The following is a 24,158-nucleotide window of genomic DNA, read 5'->3' as shown; positions in this document are numbered from 1 at the left end:
GCAGTGCCTAAAAGGCCTCTGCCTGGGGTAGATGCAAAATAACTTTGAGCATTTGTGAGCTGGTCGCTCGTGGACGGACGCTCTGTGGCGCTGGATGGTGGGACTTGCGCAGCGGATGGCAAGGGCACGGACACATCACTACGATGCAACAGCGTATGATGACGTTCCTTGCAGGTATGGCAATTATGCGCACTGGAGCAGCCCTTCACTTGATGACCGCGGGCAAAACAGTTCAGACCAAGTCCCTGCTGTCTAATGGTTTCCAGCCGCCTCTGAACAGGCATATCAAGAAAACTAGGGCAGAGCCGTATTGGGTGATTTTCCCGATGGCACAGCTTGCAAGACGCCGGTTTGAGCTGAGCTTTCGCTGGAAACGCTTGGACCTTCATCGTTGCAGAGGATTTGCGGGGACCAATGGGGATGGCTTGGACACTTGGGGCCGACTTATGTTCTTCGGTGGCATCCAGGAAACGATACCGATCGGTAAGAAATTGGTTCAAATCGGACCACGTTGAGACGACAGTCTTATTGGGCACTGATTGCTCCCACAGGAGGATTGTGGCTGTTGCCGCCGAAATCCACTGACTGCCCAGCAGACCCGACGCAGCCACCAATGGGTTAACCCATATCACTCATTCTCTTTCATTTTCGTACTTATACTTAAGCGCCAGCCTACGTGCTGGGAAATTAACCGTTGCATCTTGCGCTTTAAGCTTACATGTTAGGTTCTATGCTTGTTACTAAGCGGCGGACAGAACAGTTTGGTTACAACCGCGAGTAAGGGCGATTAATTTATAGCGGCTCAACTACCGACTCGCTCGCTCACCATACACACACCCACTTAGCCTACCATTAGCATAAGAAAACACGTGGAAGAAATAAATGAAGTATCACGTGAAAAGTGAAGTGTTTCTTGTGGGCCCGCTAAAACATCGAACCTTAGCGCCAAACTCAACAATTCTATAAATTACGCCAGGAATTAATTCTATAATTAATTCTATAAATTATGCCAGGAATTAATTCTATAATTAATTCTATAAACTATAGGCCATGAATTAATTCCATAAGTTAATTCTACAGATTAATTCTATATATTAATCTAACAGTGGTAAACCACTAAAGGAACCGAAAAAGTTAATTATTTAACTCAACTCGACGGGTCAACCCACGGTTCTACAAGTAAATCATATAGAGGTTAACCTCGATGATTGCATAACCAATCACTAAATTGTGATACATATGTACATAACCTCAACGGTCAACCGTTTACGACCTACATCGGTCACGTAACTAATCAACGTCGCTTAAAAGTATAAACTCATTGGTAAACCATGGCAACAAAAGACTTATCAAGTGGAATATATCATTGCAAGAAATGCATGCAGGAAGACAGTGACCGCATGGTGCAATGCAATCGATGCTGTTCCTGGTATCATTTCGACTGCGCTGGAGTAATAGACGAGAAATCTGAGAACAGCTGGAACTGCGACTGCGTCAACGTGTCAACGGAAGTCATCACAACCATATTGAGCAACGAATTGCAGAACCTCGGAAATACCACACGAGCAGGCGAACCTCAGGCTACTTCGTCACCAGCAAAACCAACGGGGCCGCTACAAGAACCGGATCGGGACTTTGGACTATGCCCTCCAAAAATATTCCAGGACACAGCTAGGACAGCTGTTCCTATTTTTACTTCTGCCAAACAAAAAGCGATGGTCACACACTTAGCTGTGCGTGACACGTGGCATTACGATCACGAGGCACCGCAGCTGCCGTTCCTAACCTCAAACAACACGCGTGCTACGACACGCGAACAACCGCACCTAAGTGCTACGCCGATGGCACCCTGGAATTTTACGAATACTCAAAACAGGGCTGCATCGTACTATCCAGAAAATAAAGTGCGAATGGACGTAGACCTAAACACAGGAATGCCAATCGCGGCACAACTTGCAGCCCGTCAAGCGATACCGAAAGAGCTTCCAACATTTGATGGCAATCCTCAGAACTGGCCTCTATTCTACAGTAGTTTTCAGACAAGTACGGAAATCGCTGGGTATACGAATGCAGAAAATCTTATGCGGCTGCAAGCTAGCCTAAAGGGAAAAGCACGTGAGTTAGTTCAATCCAAACTCCTTTTACCCGCAATGGTCCCTGAAATCATACAAACATTACGTATGTGTTTCGGTCGGCCAGAGCATATTTTGCACAACTTACTGGAAAAAACGCGGCAACTACCCGCAATAAAAGATAAGCTTGAACCACTTATCGAATACGCACTGTGTGTACGAAACATCTACTCAACGATGGAAGCATGTGGACTCACAGGTTACATGCAGAACCCAATGCTCGTACAAGAGCTACTAGAGAAACTCCCCACACAACTGAAGCTGCAGTGGGCAATGTTTCCCAAAGACACTAAGATACCATCAATGGAATCTTTTAGCAAATGGATCTACGACATAGCTGAAGCAGCAAGCCAGGTAACATCACCGCTTTACCATAAGAAGAGCGGAAGCCTAAATCATCACACAGAGGCACCTGAAGAGCAGGTCAAGGAAATTACGTGCGTCGTATGTAACGAACCTGGGCACAAAATACACAGCTGCCCATCGTTCAAAGCCACGCCACATCAACAAAAGATTTCTTTTCTGAAAAATCACAAGCTCTGCCAACAATGCCTAAACCGTCATCACCAAAAGTGCCAACGTGAGAAGGTTTGCGGCATACGAGGCTGCCGAAGCAAACATCACCCATTGATCCACGAGATGCAGCCAATACCAGAGGCTGCGAAATCCAGCAGCCCAAACAGGCCAGCTATGGTCACCAACGTGCATACGCCGGAGGGCAAGCACACCCAGCGATCCAGAGAGTCTGGCTCAACATATTTCCGCGTCATTCCAATACAAATCATCAATAAAACGAAAGTCACTAACACTTTTGCATTTCTAGATGAGGGATCGGCACTAACGCTCATCGACAACAAGGTCTTTAAGCAGCTCGGCTTAAAAGGCGTTCCAGATCCACTGTGCCTAAAATGGACCAACGATACAACACGCGAAGAAAATGCATCGGAACGTGTCACGCTTACGGTTGCCAATCCACATAATGGCAATCAATTCTACTTGGAAGAGGTTCACAGTGTAGATACCCTGGATCTACCTGTACAGTCTATCGACATAAGGGCTCTCGCCAAAGAATTCCCCCACCTAGCGGGACTACCGATAGCATCATACACCAACGCACGCCCAAGCATCCTAATCGGCACAAATAACTGGAACCTCGCCGTACCCCTTAAAATCAAAGAGGGGGCATGGCACCAACCAATAGCGTCAAAGACGCGACTGGGATGGGCACTACAAAGCTCCACGCGATCAAGGGCTACTAGAGCTAATGTGAGCGTTCACATGTGTGGATGCAGGGACGCAGACGCTAAGCTACATGAGATCATCAAACAAGCGTTCTCATTAGACGCTACCACAGCAAAACCGCTATCATCACCAGAAGAAACTCAAGCTTTAACCAGACTTGAATCTACTACCTCCCTTAAGAATGGCAGGTACGAGGTCGGCCTAATGTGGAAAGACCCTGAAGTTTCATTACCCGATAGCTACGCAAACGCACTAAAACGGCTTAAATGCCTACAAAAGCAATTTTCCCGACAACCACAGTTGAAGGAGCAAATCACCAAACAAATCGAGAACCTCGTCGAAAAGGGCTATGCTCGCATGCTGACGCCGGAGGAAATAGCTGCACCAAACAGACGGACATGGTATCTACCAACCTTCATAACTAAAAATCCAAATAAACCAGAGAAGGTCCGGCTTGTATGGGACGCAGCCGCCCAATCTGGCGGCAAGGCCCTGAATGACTACATCTGGAGTGGCCCAGATCTCTTCAACTCCCTGTTTGACCTCTTGCTCTCATTCCGAGTGGGACGAGTGGCGATCTGTGGCGATATTGCCGAGATGTTCCACCAGATCCGAGTGAAACCAGCAGACACCCATGCGCAAAGGTTTCTGTGGTCCGACAGCAAATCCGAGAGGCAAGAGCCTAACGTCTATGTTATGGAAGCGCTTACTTTCGGAATCAATTGCGCACCCTGCATTGCACACTTTATTCGCGACAAAAATGCAGATCGATTCTGCCAACAGTACCCTCAAGCAGCACAAGCCGTGAAGGACTACCACTACGTGGATGATTTTATATACAGTGGCGACGACTACGTGGAAGTCGGAAACATCGCAACTCAAGTCAGAGATATCCATGCAGCAGGTGGTTTCCACATACGCAATTGGTCTTCGAACTCAAAGGATGTCCTTCGAATACTAAAGAGCGATTCGCTGCTCCCCGAAGCTGTCGAAATTACCGCCACGGAAAAGGTACTCGGCTTATACTGGGTGCCGAACTCCGACGTATTCACATTCATCTGCAAGTTCGCCAGGTTGAAGCGCAACGTTTTGGACAGCGACAAAACACCAACCAAACGCGAGCTCTTGCAAGTACTTATGTCAATGTACGACCCACTCGGCTTCATCTCATCCTTTACAATAGAGCTCAAAATCCTACTGCAAGAAGTCTGGAGAAGTGGCATTGGCTGGGACACTGGTTTGCCCGACGCATTGTTACCCAAATGGATACGATGGAAACGGATCCTTACAACAATCTCCGGATTGACCATCCCGAGATGTTACTTCGACAGCAGCGATCAAGTCCATGATGTCCAGTTACACACGTTCGTTGACGCCAGCGAATTGGCATACGCAGCAGTCTGCTACCTTCGGATACGCCAGGGGAAAAGAACCTACCTCAGCTTCGTGGCCTCCAAGGCGAAAGTGGCACCGTTGAGTCCACTATCTATACCAAGGATGGAACTGCAGGCCGCAGTGATCGGAGCAAAGCTGAGTAACCGAATCCAACGCAATCCAAGTTTGTCAATTAATTCGAGTTGTTATTGGTCCGACTCGAAGACTGTTCTCAAATGGCTTCGTATGGATCTACGAAAGTTTCAGCAATTCGTCATGCACCGCGTTGGCGAAATACTGGAATTCACAAACGTTAGCCAATGGAACTGGGTTCCAACCAACCTTAACCCTGCAGATCTTGCTACTAAAACACACAACGCCAACATGAAACTTGGCTACACGGTCCAGACTATTTGCTGCAGGATCAACACGAGCGGCCAAAATGCGATGATTTGGGGCCACCAAACAATGCTGAAGTCAGGCACAACATACTCTTCATCGACAATGCGCCGATGGAGCTAAAACTTAACGCGGAATATTTTTCCGACTGGCGCAGGCTATATCGAGCTTTAGCGCGTTTAATTCTCTATATTGAGAAACTGAAAGCAAAACAAACAAAGGCATCGCCACCTACAGAGGTGTCTTACGAGATGATTCAGCAGGCACGCACACTCCTACTGCGGCATGCGCAGTCATCTGAATTCAACCCAGAAATTCGCAACTTAACGAGAGGTAAACCTTTAAAAACAAATTCTAAACTCATATGTTTGAATATCTTCCTAGACGAAAATCAGCTCCTACGTACCCGAGGGCGAGCAGAAAACCTAAACGGACAAAACCAAATACTGCTCCCATATGGGCACCACATTACTCGGCTCATAGTGAACTGGTATCATCAGGAAATGCACCACACATCCCATGAGATGTGTATTTACAGGATTCGCGGTTTTACATACCACGCCTACGAGTCTTATACAAAGGCATGCGGAAGTCTTGCCAACGCTGTAAAAATGAGAGCGCCATGCCTGATCCACCGCAAATGGCTCCCTTGCCCATTGCCAGGCTGGCTGCCTACCAACGTCCCTTCACTTACGTCGGTATCGACTACTTCGGGCCCTTCTTGGTCGCTGTAGGACGGCGAAGCGAAAAAAGATGGGGAGTTATTTTCACCTGCCTAACCATACGGGCGGTGCATATAGAACTGGCGTGCTCTCTGGACACTGCATCGTGCATAATGTGCATCCGAAACTTCATCAATCGGCGCGGGACCCCAAGAGAAATTTACAGCGACAATGGCACTAACTTCAAAGCTGCCGAAAAGATTATCTGTGACAAAGCGCAGACGATCAACTTCAACGCCGTGCAACCGGCGTCCGATGACATCAAATGGAAATTTAATCCACCAGCCGCTCCTCATATGGGGGGAGCATGGGAGCGACTTGTTCGTTCCGTCAAGACTGTACTCTACGCAATCTGCCCAGCGAGAAAATTCACCAGTGAGGGCCTACAAAGCGCACTCTGGGAAGTGGAATTTATCCTAAACTCCAGACCCCTTACTTTTGTCTCTCTGGACAGCAAAGACGACGAGGCTATCACCCCTAACCATCTACTACTAGGATCAGGAAGCGGCTATAAACCAGTCTTCAAAACCACACACACCGTACAGCACACATGGCAAGCTGTTCAAGAATTCGCCGATCAATTCTGGCGACGATGGGTACGCGAATACGTTCCAGATTTAGCCAGGCGAGGAAAATGGTTTACGAAGAGACCACCAATAGCAGCTGGAGACGTCGTTGTAATATTGGACGAGACTCTGCCCCGAAATAGATGGCCAAAAGGTATAGTCGAGCAAACAATCCTGGCCAAAGACAACCAGGTGCGTCGAGTGATCATCAGAACCGCCAATGGGACTCTTCAACGGCCCGTGGCTAAAGTAGCTGTATTAGACGTCGGCTGTAATGGAGCAAAGCAACCCCATGAAGAGAGCAGCTTTACTGGGGGGGGAATGTTGCCGCCGAAATTCACTGACTGCCCAGCAGACCCGACGCAGCCACCAATGGGTTAACCCATATCACTCATTCTCTTTCATTTTCATACTTATACTTAAGCGCCAGCCTACGTGCTGGGAAATTAACCGTTGCATCTTGCGCTTTAAGCTTACATGTTAGGTTCTATGCTTGTTACTAAGCGGCGGACAGAACAGTTTGGTTACAACCGCGAGTAAGGGCGATTAATTTATAGCGGCTCAACTACCGACTCGCTCGCTCACCATACACACACCCACTTAGCCTACCATTAGCATAAGAAAACACGTGGAAGAAATAAATGAAGTATCACGTGAAAAGTGAAGTGTTTCTTGTGGGCCCGCTAAAACATCGAACCTTAGCGCCAAACTCAACAATTCTATAAATTACGCCAGGAATTAATTCTATAATTAATTCTATAAATTATGCCAGGAATTAATTCTATAATTAATTCTATAAACTATAGGCCATGAATTAATTCCATAAGTTAATTCTACAGATTAATTCTATATATTAATCTAACAGTGGTAAACCACTAAAGGAACCGAAAAAGTTAATTATTTAACTCAACTCGACGGGTCAACCCACGGTTCTACAAGTAAATCATATAGAGGTTAACCTCGATGATTGCATAACCAATCACTAAATTGTGATACATATGTACATAACCTCAACGGTCAACCGTTTACGACCTACATCGGTCACGTAACTAATCAACGTCGCTTAAAAGTATAAACTCATTGGTAAACCATGGCAACAAAAGACTTATCAAGTGGAATATATCATTGCAAGAAATGCATGCAGGAAGACAGTGACCGCATGGTGCAATGCAATCGATGCTGTTCCTGGTATCATTTCGACTGCGCTGGAGTAATAGACGAGAAATCTGAGAACAGCTGGAACTGCGACTGCGTCAACGTGTCAACGGAAGTCATCACAACCATATTGAGCAACGCATTGCAGAACCTCGGAAATACCACACGAGCAGGCGAACCTCAGGCTACTTCGTCACCAGCAAAACCAACGGGGCCGCTACAAGAACCGGATCGGGACTTTGGACTATGCCCTCCAAAAATATTCCAGGACACAGCTAGGACAGCTGTTCCTATTTTTACTTCTGCCAAACAAAAAGCGATGGTCACACACTCAGCTGTGCGTGACACGTGGCATTACGATCACGAGGCACCGCAGCTGCCGTTCCTAACCTCAAACAACACGCGTGCTACGACACGCGAACAACCGCACCTAAGTGCTACGCCGATGGCACCCTGGAATTTTACGAATACTCAAAACAGGGCTGCATCGTACAATCCAGAAAATAAAGTGCGAATGGACGTAGACCTAAACACAGGAATGCCAAGCGCGGCACAACTTGCAGCCCGTCAAGCGATACCGAAAGAGCTTCCAACATTTGATGGCAATCCTCAGAACTGGCCTCTATTCTACAGTAGTTTTCAGACAAGTACGGAAATCGCTGGGTATACGAATGCAGAAAATCTTATGCGGCTGCAAGCTGGCCTAAAGGGAAAAGCACGTGAGTTAGTTCAATCCAAACTCCTTTTACCCGCAATGGTCCCTGAAATCATACAAACATTACGTATGTGTTTCGGTCGGCCAGAGCATATTTTGCACAACTTACTGGAAAAAACGCGGCAACTACCCGCAATAAAAGATAAGCTTGAACCACTTATCGAATACGCACTGTGTGTACGAAACATCTACTCAACGATGGAAGCATGTGGACTCACAGGTTACATGCAGAACCCAATGCTCGTACAAGAGCTACTAGAGAAACTCCCCACACAACTGAAGCTGCAGTGGGCAATGTTTCCCAAAGACACTAAGATACCATCAATGGAATCTTTTAGCAAATGGATCTACGACATAGCTGAAGCAGCAAGCCAGGTAACATCACCGCTTTACCATAAGAAGAGCGGAAGCCTAAATCATCACACAGAGGCACCTGAAGAGCAGGTCAAGGAAATTACGTGCGTCGTATGTAACGAACCTGGGCACAAAATACACAGCTGCCCATCGTTCAAAGACACGCCACATCAACAAAAGATTTCTTTTCTGAAAAATCACAAGCTCTGCCAACAATGCCTAAACCGTCATCACCAAAAGTGCCAACGTGAGAAGGTTTGCGGCATACGAGGCTGCCGAAGCAAACATCACCCATTGATCCACGAGATGCAGCCAATACCAGAGGCTGCGAAATCCAGCAGCCCAAACAGGCCAGCTATGGTCACCAACGTGCATACGCCGGAGGGCAAGCACACCCAGCGATCCAGAGAGTCTGGCTCAACATATATCCGCGTCATTCCAATACAAATCATCAATAAAACGAAAGTCACTAACACTTTTGCATTTCTAGATGACGGATCGGCACTAACGCTCATCGACAACAAGGTCTTTAAGCAGCTCGGCTTAAAAGGCGTTCCAGATCCACTGTGCCTAAAATGGACCAACGATACAACACGCGAAGAAAATGCATCGGAACGTGTCACGCTTACGGTTGCCAATCCACATAATGGCAATCAATTCTACTTGGAAGAGGTTCACAGTGTAGATACCCTGGATCTACCTGTACAGTCTATCGACATAAGGGCTCTCGCCAAAGAATTCCCCCACCTAGCGGGACTACCGATAGCATCATACACCAACGCACGCCCAAGCATCCTAATCGGCACAAATAACTGGAACCTCGCCGTACCCCTTAAAATCAAAGAGGGGGCATGGCACCAACCAATAGCGTCAAAGACGCGACTGGGATGGGCACTACAAAGCTCCACGCGATCAAGGGCTACTAGAGCTAATGTGAGCGTTCACATGTGTGGATGCAGGGACGCAGACGCTAAGCTACATGAGATCATCAAACAAGCGTTCTCATTAGACGCTACCACAGCAAAACCGCTATCATCACCAGAAGAAACTCAAGCTTTAACCAGACTTGAATCTACTACCTCCCTTAAGAATGGCAGGTACGAGGTCGGCCTAATGTGGAAAGACCCTGAAGTTTCATTACCCGATAGCTACGCAAACGCACTAAAACGGCTTAAATGCCTACAAAAGCAATTTTCCCGACAACCACAGTTGAAGGAGCAAATCACCAAACAAATCGAGAACCTCGTCGAAAAGGGCTATGCTCGCATGATGACGCCGGAGGAAATAGCTGCACCAAACAGACGGACATGGTATCTACCAACCTTCATAACTAAAAATCCAAATAAACCAGAGAAGGTCCGGCTTGTATGGGACGCAGCCGCCCAATCTGGCGGCAAGGCCCTGAATGACTACATCTGGAGTGGCCCAGATCTCCTCAACTCCCTGTTTGACCTCTTGCTCTCATTCCGAGTGGGACGAGTGGCGATCTGTGGCGATATTGCCGAGATGTTCCACCAGATCCGAGTGAAACCAGCAGACACCCATGCGCAAAGGTTTCTGTGGTCCGACAGCAAATCCGAGAGGCAAGAGCCTAACGTCTATGTTATGGAAGCGCTTACTTTCGGAATCAATTGCGCACCCTGCATTGCACACTTTATTCGCGACAAAAATGCAGATCGATTCTGCCAACAGTACCCTCAAGCAGCACAAGCCGTGAAGGACTACCACTACGTGGATGATTTTATATACAGTGGCGACGACTACGTGGAAGTCGGAAACATCGCAACTCAAGTCAGAGATATCCATGCAGCAGGTGGTTTCCACATACGCAATTGGTCTTCGAACTCAAAGGATGTCCTTCGAATACTAAAGAGCGATTCGCTGCTCCCCGAAGCTGTCGAAATTACCGCTACGGAAAAGGTACTCGGCTTATACTGGGTGCCGAACTCCGACGTATTCACATTCATCTGCAAGTTCGCCAGGTTGAAGCGCAACGTTTTGGACAGCGACAAAACACCAACCAAACGCGAGCTCTTGCAAGTACTTATGTCAATGTACGACCCACTCGGCTTCATCTCATCCTTTACAATAGAGCTCAAAATCCTACTGCAAGAAGTCTGGAGAAGTGGCATTGGCTGGGACACTGGTTTGCCCGACGCATTGTTACCCAAATGGATACGATGGAAACGGATCCTTACAACAATCGCCGGATTGACCATCCCGAGATGTTACTTCGACAGCAGCGATCAAGTCCATGATGTCCAGTTACACACGTTCGTTGACGCCAGCGAATTGGCATACGCAGCAGTCTGCTACCTTCGGATACGCCAGGGGAAAAGAACCTACCTCAGCTTCGTGGCCTCCAAGGCGAAAGTGGCACCGTTGAGTCCACTATCTATACCAAGGATGGAACTGCAGGCCGCAGTGATCGGAGCAAAGCTGAGTAACCGAATCCAACGCAATCCAAGTTTGTCAATTAATTCGAGTTGTTATTGGTCCGACTCGAAGACTGTTCTCAAATGGCTTCGTATGGATCCACGAAAGTTTCAGCAATTCGTCATGCACCGCGTTGGCGAAATACTGGAATTCACAAACGTTAGCCAATGGAACTGGGTTCCAACCAACCTTAACCCTGCAGATCTTGCTACTAAAACACACAACGCCAACATGAAACTTGGCTACACGGTCCAGACTATTTGCTGCAGGATCAACACGAGCGGCCAAAATGCGATGATTTGGGGCCACCAAACAATGCTGAAGTCAGGCACAACATACTCTTCATCGACAATGCGCCGATGGAGCTAAAACTTAACGCGGAATATTTTTCCGACTGGCGCAGGCTATATCGAGCTTTAGCGCGTTTTATTCTCTATATTGAGAAACTGAAAGCAAAACAAACAAAGGCATCGCCACCTACAGAGGTGTCTTACGAGATGATTCAGCAGGCACGCACACTCCTACTGCGGCATGCGCAGTCATCTGAATTCAACCCAGAAATTCGCAACTTAACGAGAGGTAAACCTTTAAAAACAAATTCTAAACTCATATGTTTGAATATCTTCCTAGACGAAAATCAGCTCCTACGTACCCGAGGGCGAGCAGAAAACCTAAACGGACAAAACCAAATACTGCTCCCATATGGGCACCACATTACTCGGCTCATAGTGAACTGGTATCATCAGGAAATGCACCACACATCCCATGAGACGTGTATTTACAGGATTCGCGGTTTTACATACCACGCCTACGAGTCTTATACAAAGGCATGCGGAAGTCTTGCCAACGCTGTAAAAATGAGAGCGCCATGCCTGATCCACCGCAAATGGCTCCCTTGCCCATTGCCAGGCTGGCTGCCTACCAACGTCCCTTCACTTACGTCGGTATCGACTACTTCGGGCCCTTCTTGGTCGCTGTAGGACGGCGAAGCGAAAAAAGATGGGGAGTTATTTTCACCTGCCTAACCATACGGGCGGTGCATATAGAACTGGCGTAATGTGCATCCGAAACTTCATCAATCGGCGCGGGACCCCAAGAGAAATTTACAGCGACAATGGCACTAACTTCAAAGCTGCCGAAAAGATTATCTGTGACAAAGCGCAGACGATCAACTTCAACGCCGTGCAACCGGCGTCCGATGACATCAAATGGAAATTTAATCCACCAGCCGCTCCTCATATGGGGGGAGCATGGGAGCGACTTGTTCGTTCCGTCAAGACTGTACTCTACGCAATCTGCCCAGCGAGAAAATTCACCAGTGAGGGCCTACAAAGCGCACTCTGGGAAGTGGAATTTATCCTAAACTCCAGACCCCTTACTTTTGTCTCTCTGGACAGCAAAGACGACGAGGCTATCACCCCTAACCATCTACTACTAGGATCAGGAAGCGGCTATAAACCAGTCTTCAAAACCACACACACCGTACAGCACACGTGGCAAGCTGTTCAAGAATTCGCCGATCAATTCTGGCGACGATGGGTACGCGAATACGTTCCAGATTTAGCCAGGCGAGGAAAATGGTTTACGAAGAGACCACCAATAGCAGCTGGAGACGTCGTTGTAATATTGGACGAGACTCTGCCCCGAAATAGATGGCCAAAAGGTATAGTCGAGCAAACAATCCTGGCCAAAGACAACCAGGTGCGTCGAGTGATCATCAGAACCGCCAATGGGACTCTTCAACGGCCCGTGGCTAAAGTAGCTGTATTAGACGTCGGCTGTAATGGAGCAAAGCAACCCCATGAAGAGAGCAGCTTTACTGGGGGGGGAATGTTGCCGCCGAAATTCACTGACTGCCCAGCAGACCCGACGCAGCCACCAATGGGTTAACCCATATCACTCATTCTCTTTCATTTTCATACTTATACTTAAGCGCCAGCCTACGTGCTGGGAAATTAACCGTTGCATCTTGCGCTTTAAGCTTACATGTTAGGTTCTATGCTTGTTACTAAGCGGCGGACAGAACAGTTTGGTTACAACCGCGAGTAAGGGCGATTAATTTATAGCGGCTCAACTACCGACTCGCTCGCTCACCATACACACACCCACTTAGCCTACCATTAGCATAAGAAAACACGTGGAAGAAATAAATGAAGTATCACGTGAAAAGTGAAGTGTTTCTTGTGGGCCCGCTAAAACATCGAACCTTAGCGCCAAACTCAACAATTCTATAAATTACGCCAGGAATTAATTCTATAATTAATTCTATAAATTATGCCAGGAATTAATTCTATAATTAATTCTATAAACTATAGGCCATGAATTAATTCCATAAGTTAATTCTACAGATTAATTCTATATATTAATCTAACAGTGGTAAACCACTAAAGGAACCGAAAAAGTTAATTATTTAACTCAACTCGACGGGTCAACCCACGGTTCTACAAGTAAATCATATAGAGGTTAACCTCGATGATTGCATAACCAATCACTAAATTGTGATACATATGTACATAACCTCAACGGTCAACCGTTTACGACCTACATCGGTCACGTAACTAATCAACGTCGCTTAAAAGTATAAACTCATTGGTAAACCATGGCAACAAAAGACTTATCAAGTGGAATATATCATTGCAAGAAATGCATGCAGGAAGACAGTGACCGCATGGTGCAATGCAATCGATGCTGTTCCTGGTATCATTTCGACTGCGCTGGAGTAATAGACGAGAAATCTGAGAACAGCTGGAACTGCGACTGCGTCAACGTGTCAACGGAAGTCATCACAACCATATTGAGCAACGCATTGCAGAACCTCGGAAATACCACACGAGCAGGCGAACCTCAGGCTACTTCGTCACCAGCAAAACCAACGGGGCCGCTACAAGAACCGGATCGGGACTTTGGACTATGCCCTCCAAAAATATTCCAGGACACAGCTAGGACAGCTGTTCCTATTTTTACTTCTGCCAAACAAAAAGCGATGGTCACACACTCAGCTGTGCGTGACACGTGGCATTACGATCACGAGGCACCGCAGCTGCCGTTCCTAACCTCAAACAACACGCGTGCTACGACACGCGAACAACCGCACCTAAGTGCTACGCCGATGGCACCCTGGAATTTTACGAATACTCAAAACAGGGCTGCATCGTACTATCCAGAAAATAAAGTGCGAATGGGCGTAGACCTAAACACAGGAATGCCAAGCGCGGCACAACTTGCAGCCCGTCAAGCGATACCGAAAGAGCTTCCAACATTTGATGGCAATCCTCAGAACTGGCCTCTATTCTACAGTAGTTTTCAGACAAGTACGGAAATCGCTGGGTATACGAATGCAGAAAATCTTATGCGGCTGCAAGCTAGCCTAAAGGGAAAAGCACGTGAGTTAGTTCAATCCAAACTCCTTTTACCCGCAATGGTCCCTGAAATCATACAAACATTACGTATGTGTTTCGGTCGGCCAGAGCTTATTTTGCACAACTTACTGGAAAAAACGCGGCAACTACCCGCAATAAAAGATAAGCTTGAACCACTTATCGAATACGCACTGTGTGTACGAAACATCTACTCAACGATGGAAGCATGTGGACTCACAGGTTACATGCAGAACCCAATGCTCGTACAAGAGCTACTAGAGAAACTCCCCACACAACTGAAGCTGCAGTGGGCAATGTTTCCCAAAGACACTAAGATACCATCAATGGAATCTTTTAGCAAATGGATCTACGACATAGCTGAAGCAGCAAGCCAGGTAACATCACCGCTTTACCATAAGAAGAGCGGAAACCTAAATCATCACACAGAGGCACCTGAAGAGCAGGTCAAGGGAAATTACGTGCGTCGTATGTAACGAACCTGGGCACAAAATACACAGCTGCCCATCGTTCAAAGCCACGCCACATCAACAAAAGATTTCTTTTCTGAAAAATCACAAGCTCTGCCAACAATGCCTAAACCGTCATCACCAAAAGTGCCAACGTGAGAAGGTTTGCGGCATACGAGGCTGCCGAAGCAAACATCACCCATTGATCCACGAGATGCAGCCAATACCAGAGGCTGCGAAATCCAGCAGCCCAAACAGGCCAGCTACGGTCACCAACGTGCATACGCCGGAGGGCAAGCACACCCAGCGATCCAGAGAGTCTGGCTCAACATATTTCCGCGTCATTCCAATACAAATCATCAATAAAACGAAAGTCACTAACACTTTTGCATTTCTAGATGAGGGATCGGCACTAACGCTCATCGACAACAAGGTCTTTAAGCAGCTCGGCTTAAAAGGCGTTCCAGATCCACTGTGCCTAAAATGGACCAACGATACAACACGCGAAGAAAATGCATCGGAACGTGTCACGCTTACGGTTGCCAATCCACATAATGGCAATCAATTCTACTTGGAAGAGGTTCACAGTGTAGATACCCTGGATCTACCTGTACAGTCTATCGACATAAGGGCTCTCGCCAAAGAATTCCCCCACCTAGCGGGACTACCGATAGCATCATACACCAACGCACGCCCAAGCATCCTAATCGGCACAAATAACTGGAACCTCGCCGTACCCCTTAAAATCAAAGAGGGGGCATGGCACCAACCAATAGCGTCAAAGACGCGACTGGGATGGGCACTACAAAGCTCCACGCGATCAAGGGCTACTAGAGCTAATGTGAGCGTTCACATGTGTGGATGCAGGGACGCAGACGCTAAGCTACATGAGATCATCAAACAAGCGTTCTCATTAGACGCTACCACAGCAAAACCGCTATCATCACCAGAAGAAACTCAAGCTTTAACCAGACTTGAATCTACTACCTCCCTTAAGAATGGCAGGTACGAGGTCGGCCTAATGTGGAAAGACCCTGAAGTTTCATTACCCGATAGCTACGCAAACGCACTAAAACGGCTTAAATGCCTACAAAAGCAATTTTCCCGACAACCACAGTTGAAGGAGCAAATCACCAAACAAATCGAGAACCTCGTCGAAAAGGGCTATGCTCGCATGATGACGCCGGAGGAAATAGCTGCACCAAACAGACGGACATGGTATCTACCTACCTTCATAACTAAAAATCCAAATAAACCAGAGAAGGTCCGGCTTGTATGGAACGCAGCCGCCCAATCTGGCGGCAAGGCCCTGAATGACTACATCTGGAGTGGCCCAGATCTCCTCAACTCCCTGTTTGACCTCTTGCTCTCATTCCGAGTGGGACGAGTGGCGATCTGTGGCGATATTGCCGAGATGTTCCACCAGATCCGAGTGAAACCAGCAGACACCCATGCGCAAAGGTTTCTGTGGTCCGACAGCAAATCCGAGAGGCAAGAGCCTAACGTCTATGTTATGGAAGCGCTTACTTTCGGAATCAATTGCGCACCCTGCATTGCACACTTTATTCGCGACAAAAATGCAGATCGATTCTGCCAACAGTACCCTCAAGCAGCACAAGCCGTGAAGGACTACCACTACGTGGATGATTTTATATACAGTGGCGACGACTACGTGGAAGTCGGAAACATCGCAACTCAAGTCAGAGATATCCATGCAGCAGGTGGTTTCCACATACGCAATTGGTCTTCGAACTCAAAGGATGTCCTTCGAATACTAAAGAGCGATTCGCTGCACCCCGAAGCTGTCGAAATTACCGCCACGGAAAAGGTACTCGGCTTATACTGGGTGCCGAACTCCGACGTATTCACATTCATCTGCAAGTTCGCCAGGTTGAAGCGCAACGTTTTGGACAGCGACAAAACACCAACCAAACGCGAGCTCTTGCAAGTACTTATGTCAATGTACGACCCACTCGGCTTCATCTCATCCTTTACAATAGAGCTCAAAATCCTACTGCAAGAAGTCTGGAGAAGTGGCATTGGCTGGGACACTGGTTTGCCCGACGCATTGTTACCCAAATGGATACGATGGAAACGGATCCTTACAACAATCGCCGGATTGACCATCCCGAGATGTTACTTCGACAGCAGCGATCAAGTCCATGATGTCCAGTTACACACGTTCGTTGACGCCAGCGAATTGGCATACGCAGCAGTCTGCTACCTTCGGATACGCCAGGGGAAAAGAACCTACCTCAGCTTCGTGGCCTCCAAGGCGAAAGTGGCACCGTTGAGTCCACTATCTATACCAAGGATGGAACTGCAGGCCGCAGTGATCGGAGCAAAGCTGAGTAACCGAATCCAACGCAATCCAAGTTTGTCAATTAATTCGAGTTGTTATTGGTCCGACTCGAAGACTGTTCTCAAATGGCTTCGTATGGATCCACGAAAGTTTCAGCAATTCGTCATGCACCGCGTTGGCGAAATACTGGAATTCACAAACGTTAGCCAATGGAACTGGGTTCCAACCAACCTTAACCCTGCAGATCTTGCTACTAAAACACACAACGCCAATAAACATGAAACTTGGCTACACGGTCCAGACTATTTGCTGCAGGATCAACACGAGTGGCCAAAATGCGATGATTTGGGGCCACCAAACAATGCTGAAGTCAGGCACAACATACTCTTCATCGACAATGCGCCGATGGAGCTAAAACTTAACGCGGAATATTTTTCCGACTGGCGCAGGCTATATCGAGCTTTAGCGCGTTTTATTCTCTATATTGAGAAACTGAAAGCAAAACAAACAAAGGCATCGCCACCTACAGAGGTGTCTTACGAGATGATTCAGCAGGCACGCACACTCCTACTGCGGCATGCGCAGTCATCTGAATTCAACCCAGAAATTCGCAACTTAACGAGAGGTAAACCTTTAAAAACAAATTTTAAACTCATATGTTTGAATATCTTCCTAGACGAAAATCAGCTCCTACGTACCTGAGGGCGAGCAGAAAACCTAAACGGACAAAACCAAATACTGCTCCCATATGGGCACCACATTACTCGGCTCATAGTGAACTGGTATCATCAGGAAATGCACCACACATCCCATGAGACGTGTATTTACAGGATTCGCGGCATGTTTTACATACCACGCCTACGAGTCTTATACAAAGGCATGCGGAAGTCTTGCCAACGCTGTAAAAATGAGAGCGCCATGCCTGATCCACCGCAAATGGCTCCCTTGCCCATTGCCAGGCTGGCTGCCTACCAACGTCCCTTCACTTACGTCGGTATCGACTACTTCGGGCCCTTCTTGGTCGCTGTAGGACGGCGAAGCGAAAAAAGATGGGGAGTTATTTTCACCTGCCTAACCATACGGGCGGTGCATATAGAACTGGCGTAATGTGCATCCGAAACTTCATCAATCGGCGCGGGACCCCAAGAGAAATTTACAGCGACAATGGCACTAACTTCAAAGCTGCCGAAAAGATTATCTGTGACAAAGCGCAGACGATCAACTTCAACGCCGTGCAACCGGCGTTCGATGACATCAAATGGAAATTTAATCCACCAGCCGCTCCTCATATGGGGGGAGCATGGGAGCGACTTGTTCGTTCCGTCAAGACTGTACTCTACGCAATCTGCCCAGCGAGAAAATTCACCAGTGAGGGCCTACAAAGCGCACTCTGGGAAGTGGAATTTATCCTAAACTCCAGACCCCTTACTTTTGTCTCTCTGGACAGCAAAGACGACGAGGCTATCACCCCTAACCATCTACTACTAGGATCAGCAAGCGGCTATAAACCAGTCTTCAAAACCACACACACCGTACAGCACACGTGGCAAGCTGTTCAAGAATTCGCCGATCAATTCTGGCGACGATGGGTACGCGAATACGTTCCAGATTTAGCCAGGCGAGGAAAATGGTTTACGAAGAGACCACCAATAGCAGCTGGAGACGTCGTTGTAATATTGGACGAGACTCTGCCCCGAAATAGATGGCCAAAAGGTATAGTCGAGCAAACAATCCTGGCCAAAGACAACCAGGTGCGTCGAGTGATCATCAGAACCGCCAATGGGACTCTTCAACGGCCCGTGGCTAAAGTAGCTGTATTAGACGTCGGCTGTAATGGAGCAAAGCAACCCCATGAAGAGAGCAGCTTTACTGGGGGGGGAATGTTGCCGCCGAAATCCACTGACTGCCCAGCAGACCCGACGCAGCCACCAATGGGTTAACCCATATCACTCATTCTCTTTCATTTTCATACTTATACTTAAGCGCCAGCCTACGTGCTGGGAAATTAACCGTTGCATCTTGCGCTTTAAGCTTACATGTTAGGTTCTATGCTTGTTACTAAGCGGCGGACAGAACAGTTTGGTTACAACCGCGAGTAAGGGCGATTAATTTATAGCGGCTCAACTACCGACTCGCTCGCTCACCATACACACACCCACTTAGCCTACCATTAGCATAAGAAAACACGTGGAAGAAATAAATGAAGTATCACGTGAAAAGTGAAGTGTTTCTTGTGGGCCCGCTAAAACATCGAACCTTAGCGCCAAACTCAACAGTGGCCTTCGGCAATTTACTAGTGCAGATGGCGATAAGTAAGACATCCCAATTCTCAGTACTAACACCCGAACGCTCAAGTGCGGTAAGACACCCTTGAAACGCGGTCTGCAGCTCTCGCAAGGATTTGCCCGACTCTTGTGCCACCGCGGGAATCTGAAGGAGTTGTCTGGCTTGAGTCATGACAAGCAGACGGCTATTTTCGTACCGTGCGGTGAAGTTCTCCCACGCGGCCTGGAAACCCTCATTCGTCAGGGGGGACTTAGCCACGATGGTTCTCGCTTCCCCTCGCGTCTTGGCGTTCAAGTGATAGAGCTTCTCCACTTGTGACAAATACGGATTGGCGATATAAATGGCGGCGAACAAATCGCGGAATGTGGGCCATGCTAGGCTGTCGCCATCAAATGTCTCTACCTCACACGGAGGAACTCTATGCCCCGGTGGCCCCGACGGAGCGGTTGGCTGACGCCTAAGAGTCGTCATCTGTGCCGAGAGCTGTTCGATGTGTTCTCCGAACAACGTCCCGCATCGCACATACGCCGCGTAAGCGGATTCGTGCTTCGCCTTGATGTGGCTTATGTTTGCCAAGCTTTCCTCGTCGGCTTGGATTGTCAAGGCCTTGTGACAACGGGAGTATTCCATCTCGACAGTTGACCAAAGGGATTTGAGCTGCTCTAAGTGCATTTTAATGGAAAACAAGGGCACTTCAGAAGTTAGAGCTTCACTCTCGCGAGCTTCAAACAGAGTCAATGCGTCGCACGCTAGAACGAAATCGGAGAGGGACATTCTGGAGTGTTCTCTACGCTGTTGTGATACGGATCGGGTGACGGGAGCGTCAGAACAGTGCGTCACAACAACGTGCGGAATCTGGGTCTGGGTTGAAAGCTTGGAACGACCTTTGTGTTCACTCGAGTCTTTAACCGAGAATCTGCGACCCTCAGGTAAGCTGGACGAAGACGGACGGGACCTTGGGGATTCGCTGCGGCTGCGAACTGACGAGAACTTGCGCGAAATATCCGTACGCTTCACGGTTACCGGAGTTGTCGGAGGCCGAACCTTCTCCGGAGTTGCAAAGGGAGACGAAAGACTGTTGGACTTCGGCGCGGTCTTGGACGGCTCCGTGGACATACTCAGGGGACGACCTTACCGACGAACACCGCGTTTGTGCGCGTCCCTTTTTTTTGTTTTGGAAGTGAGAAGTGGACTGTATGGGGACGCAACAACTTCCTCACTGTGCACCGCAGGATTGCGGGAGAATTTTCTCGCGTGTGGCTCGGAAACGAAGCCCCTTTAATGGGGATAGATGCGGAATAATATACGAACGCACGAATGCGGATTGAAAATTACCGATGGGAGTACGTATAAAACAAAACACGGATGAAATATATAAATAAAGATGTATAGGATAAAAAGAAAATACGTTTTTATATAAATCTGGATCTGGATATATATATGTGCGCAGAATAATGGCCGGAAAAAAATTGTATATATAATTTATAAATATGGACGGATATATAAATATGGGCCCGATAGTGCTGGAAAAAATATATATATATGTATTTATTTAGAAATATGGGCGGATATATATATGAGCGCAAAAGGCTGGCCGGAAAAAATATATATATAGTTTTTAAATATGAACGGATATATAAATATGGGCCCGATAGTGCTGGAAAAAATTTATATGTGTTTATTTATAAATATGGGCGGATATATATATGAGCGCAAAATACTGGCCGAAAAAAAAAAATTATATATATAATTTATAAATATGGACGGATATATAAATATGGGCCCGATAGTTCTGGAAAAATATATATGTATTCATTTATAAATATGGGCGGATATATAAATATGGACCCGATAGTGCTGGAAAAAATATATATGTATTTATTTATAAATATGGGCGGATATATATATGAGCGCAAAAAGTTGGCCGGAAAAATTATATAAATAATTTATAAATATGGACGGATATATAAATGTGGGCACGATAGTGCTGGAAAAAATATATATGTATTATTTTATAAATATGGGCGGATATATAATTAGGCGAAAAAGGAGAATCGGAAATAATGTGATTTGAATTTGGCGCACTTAAGCCGCCTATCGATATCACGACTCGACTCACGTGTCACCACTACTCCGAAAACAGCTGTCGGCCGCTGTTTATATATTTGGTTTTTGATTTTGTTGGTTAATTATGTTAATAATTTTTTGTGGTTGTGCGGAAAAACCAAGAACAAAAGAACGCTTTTACACACCGCGAGTGTTGTGCGCAAACAAAACAACCGATCAATGCATATGGACAGATGCTTTGATCTATGTATGTACGTACATGCATAAGTACACAGGTGAGTATATAGATATGTATGCACACGCGTTGTTCACAACAACAAAAAAAAACGTAAGTAATTGTAATTTAATTGGATGTGGGGTTGTGTTAAATCAATGCGCGACACCGAAATGTATTATGTGTTGTGGATATGTACATATGTATGTGCAATGTATGACTATGTAAGCATATATGTATGTACGTATGTAAGCAAGTGCACCGGTATCCAAAGACGCGCGTGAGGAAATTAATTTCGCACCTAATTCGAACGCGCAAGAAATCGCGATGCATACGTTAAGTGCTATTTTAAAAAGAATATTTTTTTTTTTCTCCTTTTGTGTCGTGGTAAATGTGCGAAGGGATTATATGTATATGGATATGTACATATGCGCGTACATCAACAGGTGACGATGTATGTATGTACGTAGATACGCGCGTGCGGAAATAAGTTTGGCATTAAAAATAATTATTCCAACACATAAGAAAACGCGGTGAACACTTTGATTATTATTTTTCCCTATTTTTTATAACACTTTAATAATTTTTTTTTGTTTTTTAAACTTTTACGCGGATTTGGCAAACAGCTGTGGAAATTACATACATGTACATGTGAATGCATATGTAAAAAAAAGAGGTGGATTTGGACAAGTGCGAGGAAAAAACATAAATAAAAAATGGATAATCGTGGAATGTAAAACGAGAACGTTGGACAATCACGCTAAGGATTAGGAACTACCATGTAACCTTGGAACAGGTCAGGTATGTACATACAATATGTAAAAGTGTGTAGGTCGCTATGGAGAAGCGGGAAAACCTCACACTTTTAGTAGTATGGAAATAAAATGAATAATGAAATTTTGTACTTATCAGGAATTCCGCCAATGCAAGCTGGAGGAGCGGAAGGATATCCGGCTCGAAGGACCAATGTTCGTGGAGGGGCGGAAGGATCCAAATAATATACAAGTAGTTGGCGGGTGCCAATTTCTTCTGGATATGGTGAGCGAGTGGTGAATTAATAACGCGCGATAACTTCGGTTAAATAAACTTATGCTTTATTAAATATTCACAGGGAGCCCGACACACACGAAAATGGTTCGGGTTGAAAAAATTGACAAATCGTAAAAGCAAAAGAACGGGTGTTCGGGTGAAAAGCTCGATTCAGAATAATGGCGGTGCCCATTGGAAAAACCAAGTCACTCCTCCTGGTGTGACCGTAGATGCCGAGGATCAAAAAACCCTCCTCACTCCTCACCGCTCACTGCTCTTCGCCGCTCACTGCTGTTCACCCGGTGGCGTGAACACCACTCTTGGTTTGAAAATTAATCATTCCTTCCTCGTCCTCTGCTAGTTGATGGTTGAACGAACCTACAAATATTGTATACTTGGTTTGAAAATTAATCATTCCTTCCTCGTCCTCTGCTAGTTGATGGTTGAACGAACCTACAAATATTGTATACTTTTCAAGCCAAACTCAATTTTTTTCACGAAATGTGGCATATTTCTGCTGCTCGCGTTGGATTTTTGCCTTAAGTTATGGTGTGTATATTTGATTTTTACCTTAAGCTCCATTTTAAAACTTCAAAAATCCTTTTTTTAACAACATTATGAAGTTCAAAATAAACTGTCGCAAACAAGAGGAATATTAAGCATTATATTTTTTTAATTAACTAGGTACATACCTTTTTGTATTAATTGGCTAAAACCTTAATATTTACATCCAATTAGGTAAACAGAAACAGAAGGTATTTAAAAACAGCAATACGCAATGATATCAAATAAAAATGCATGAGCTCATAATTTTCCTTACACCTGCAGCATATTTTTTAGGTGGGGTTTTCTTAGTTTATTGGCTTACGCACCAAATTCGCAATTTTTCGCAGATCGGGACCACATACATTTGATAGAAAAATATTTCACCTACCTAGTGTATGTAGTCCTGCATTAATCCTAGTTGATCTTTGTTAGTTGTATTCCGCCAAAACCAAAAACCCCAATATTTAGTGTATTTTTTTGGACGCTTCTAGTTTAAAAATAGTTTTAGTAATTATTAAATTTTATGAATCACGCTATTAATAGCATGATTCATTAATGAAAAACATACTTTTCAGATAAAACAACAAAATCCCAGATCGATTGTTGAAATCGCCCTATATTCAGTTTTGAAGTTGCGACTTTTTGTAAACATTATCATTTATTCTCATTTGTTAAAAATGTCTCAACTCTGGGTGCTTTTAACACTCATGAATCTTAACCGATTTCAAATTTTATTTTTTGGATTCATAAAATTTGAAGAATTCCATATCGATTGCCTTTATGATGTTTGCAA

General features: G+C 46.0%; 6 protein-coding genes and 1 long non-coding RNA gene across 7 annotated transcripts; all 7 read left to right on the top strand.

Moving 5' to 3' along the window:
- Window positions 1–1,331: 1,331 nt before the first annotated feature.
- LOC137577712 (uncharacterized) lies at window positions 1,332–5,270 on the top strand. The gene is made up of 2 exons (XM_068291286.1): window positions 1,332–2,115; window positions 2,332–5,270. The coding sequence occupies exons 1-2, from the start codon at window positions 1,332–1,334 to the stop codon at window positions 5,268–5,270; spliced, it is 3,723 nt and encodes a 1,240-aa protein (XP_068147387.1).
- A 499-nt stretch (window positions 5,271–5,769) lies between these two features.
- LOC137577623 (uncharacterized) lies at window positions 5,770–6,816 on the top strand. The gene has a single exon (XM_068291181.1). It carries the CDS (start codon window positions 5,770–5,772, stop codon window positions 6,814–6,816), a length of 1,047 nt encoding a protein of 348 aa, XP_068147282.1.
- Window positions 6,817–7,525: 709 nt separating this feature from the next.
- LOC137577536 (uncharacterized) lies at window positions 7,526–11,464 on the top strand. Its single transcript, XM_068291064.1, has 2 exons — window positions 7,526–8,309; window positions 8,526–11,464. The coding sequence occupies exons 1-2, from the start codon at window positions 7,526–7,528 to the stop codon at window positions 11,462–11,464; spliced, it is 3,723 nt and encodes a 1,240-aa protein (XP_068147165.1).
- A 499-nt stretch (window positions 11,465–11,963) lies between these two features.
- Window positions 11,964–12,985, top strand: LOC137577442 (uncharacterized). Its single transcript, XM_068290952.1, has 2 exons — window positions 11,964–12,148; window positions 12,205–12,985. The coding sequence occupies exons 1-2, from the start codon at window positions 11,964–11,966 to the stop codon at window positions 12,983–12,985; spliced, it is 966 nt and encodes a 321-aa protein (XP_068147053.1).
- Window positions 12,986–13,694: 709 nt separating this feature from the next.
- On the top strand, window positions 13,695–18,330 carry LOC137577354 (uncharacterized). The gene is made up of 4 exons (XM_068290832.1): window positions 13,695–14,478; window positions 14,695–14,933; window positions 15,070–17,848; window positions 17,999–18,330. Exons 1-4 carry the CDS (start codon window positions 13,695–13,697, stop codon window positions 18,328–18,330), a joined length of 4,134 nt encoding a protein of 1,377 aa, XP_068146933.1.
- Window positions 18,330–19,163, top strand: LOC137577260 (uncharacterized). Its single transcript, XM_068290718.1, has one exon. It carries the CDS (start codon window positions 18,330–18,332, stop codon window positions 19,161–19,163), a length of 834 nt encoding a protein of 277 aa, XP_068146819.1.
- A 2,556-nt stretch (window positions 19,164–21,719) lies between these two features.
- On the top strand, window positions 21,720–23,466 carry LOC137573291 (uncharacterized). Its single transcript, XR_011031849.1, has 4 exons — window positions 21,720–21,851; window positions 22,417–22,591; window positions 22,703–22,828; window positions 22,902–23,466. It is a non-coding gene; the product is annotated as an uncharacterized lncRNA (long non-coding RNA).
- Window positions 23,467–24,158: the final 692 nt, after the last annotated feature.

The sequence above is a fragment of the Drosophila tropicalis genome, unplaced genomic scaffold, assembly GCF_018151085.1.
Source record: "Drosophila tropicalis isolate 14030-0801.00 unplaced genomic scaffold, ASM1815108v1 contig_1002, whole genome shotgun sequence".
Taxonomy (NCBI): domain Eukaryota; kingdom Metazoa; phylum Arthropoda; class Insecta; order Diptera; family Drosophilidae; genus Drosophila; species Drosophila tropicalis.
This window is presented reverse-complemented; position numbering and strand designations above follow the sequence as displayed.

Bases quoted from the DNA above. Each gene is read 5' to 3' on its own strand.
- LOC137577712 (XM_068291286.1), top strand. From the start codon at position 1,332: ATGGCAACAAAAGACTTATCAAGTGGAATATATCATTGCAAGAAATGC. The intron at 2,116-2,331 runs GTGAGTTAGTTC...GTGGACTCACAG, and splicing joins TAGCCTAAAGGGAAAAGCAC to GTTACATGCAGAACCCAATG.
- LOC137577623 (XM_068291181.1), top strand. From the start codon at position 5,770: ATGCCTGATCCACCGCAAATGGCTCCCTTGCCCATTGCCAGGCTGGCT.
- LOC137577536 (XM_068291064.1), top strand. From the start codon at position 7,526: ATGGCAACAAAAGACTTATCAAGTGGAATATATCATTGCAAGAAATGC. The intron at 8,310-8,525 runs GTGAGTTAGTTC...GTGGACTCACAG, and splicing joins TGGCCTAAAGGGAAAAGCAC to GTTACATGCAGAACCCAATG.
- LOC137577442 (XM_068290952.1), top strand. From the start codon at position 11,964: ATGCCTGATCCACCGCAAATGGCTCCCTTGCCCATTGCCAGGCTGGCT. The intron at 12,149-12,204 runs GTAATGTGCATC...AGAAATTTACAG, and splicing joins GCGGTGCATATAGAACTGGC to CGACAATGGCACTAACTTCA.
- LOC137577354 (XM_068290832.1), top strand. From the start codon at position 13,695: ATGGCAACAAAAGACTTATCAAGTGGAATATATCATTGCAAGAAATGC. The intron at 14,479-14,694 runs GTGAGTTAGTTC...GTGGACTCACAG, and splicing joins TAGCCTAAAGGGAAAAGCAC to GTTACATGCAGAACCCAATG. The intron at 14,934-15,069 runs GTGCGTCGTATG...CATCACCAAAAG, and splicing joins AGCAGGTCAAGGGAAATTAC to TGCCAACGTGAGAAGGTTTG.
- LOC137577260 (XM_068290718.1), top strand. From the start codon at position 18,330: ATGTGCATCCGAAACTTCATCAATCGGCGCGGGACCCCAAGAGAAATT.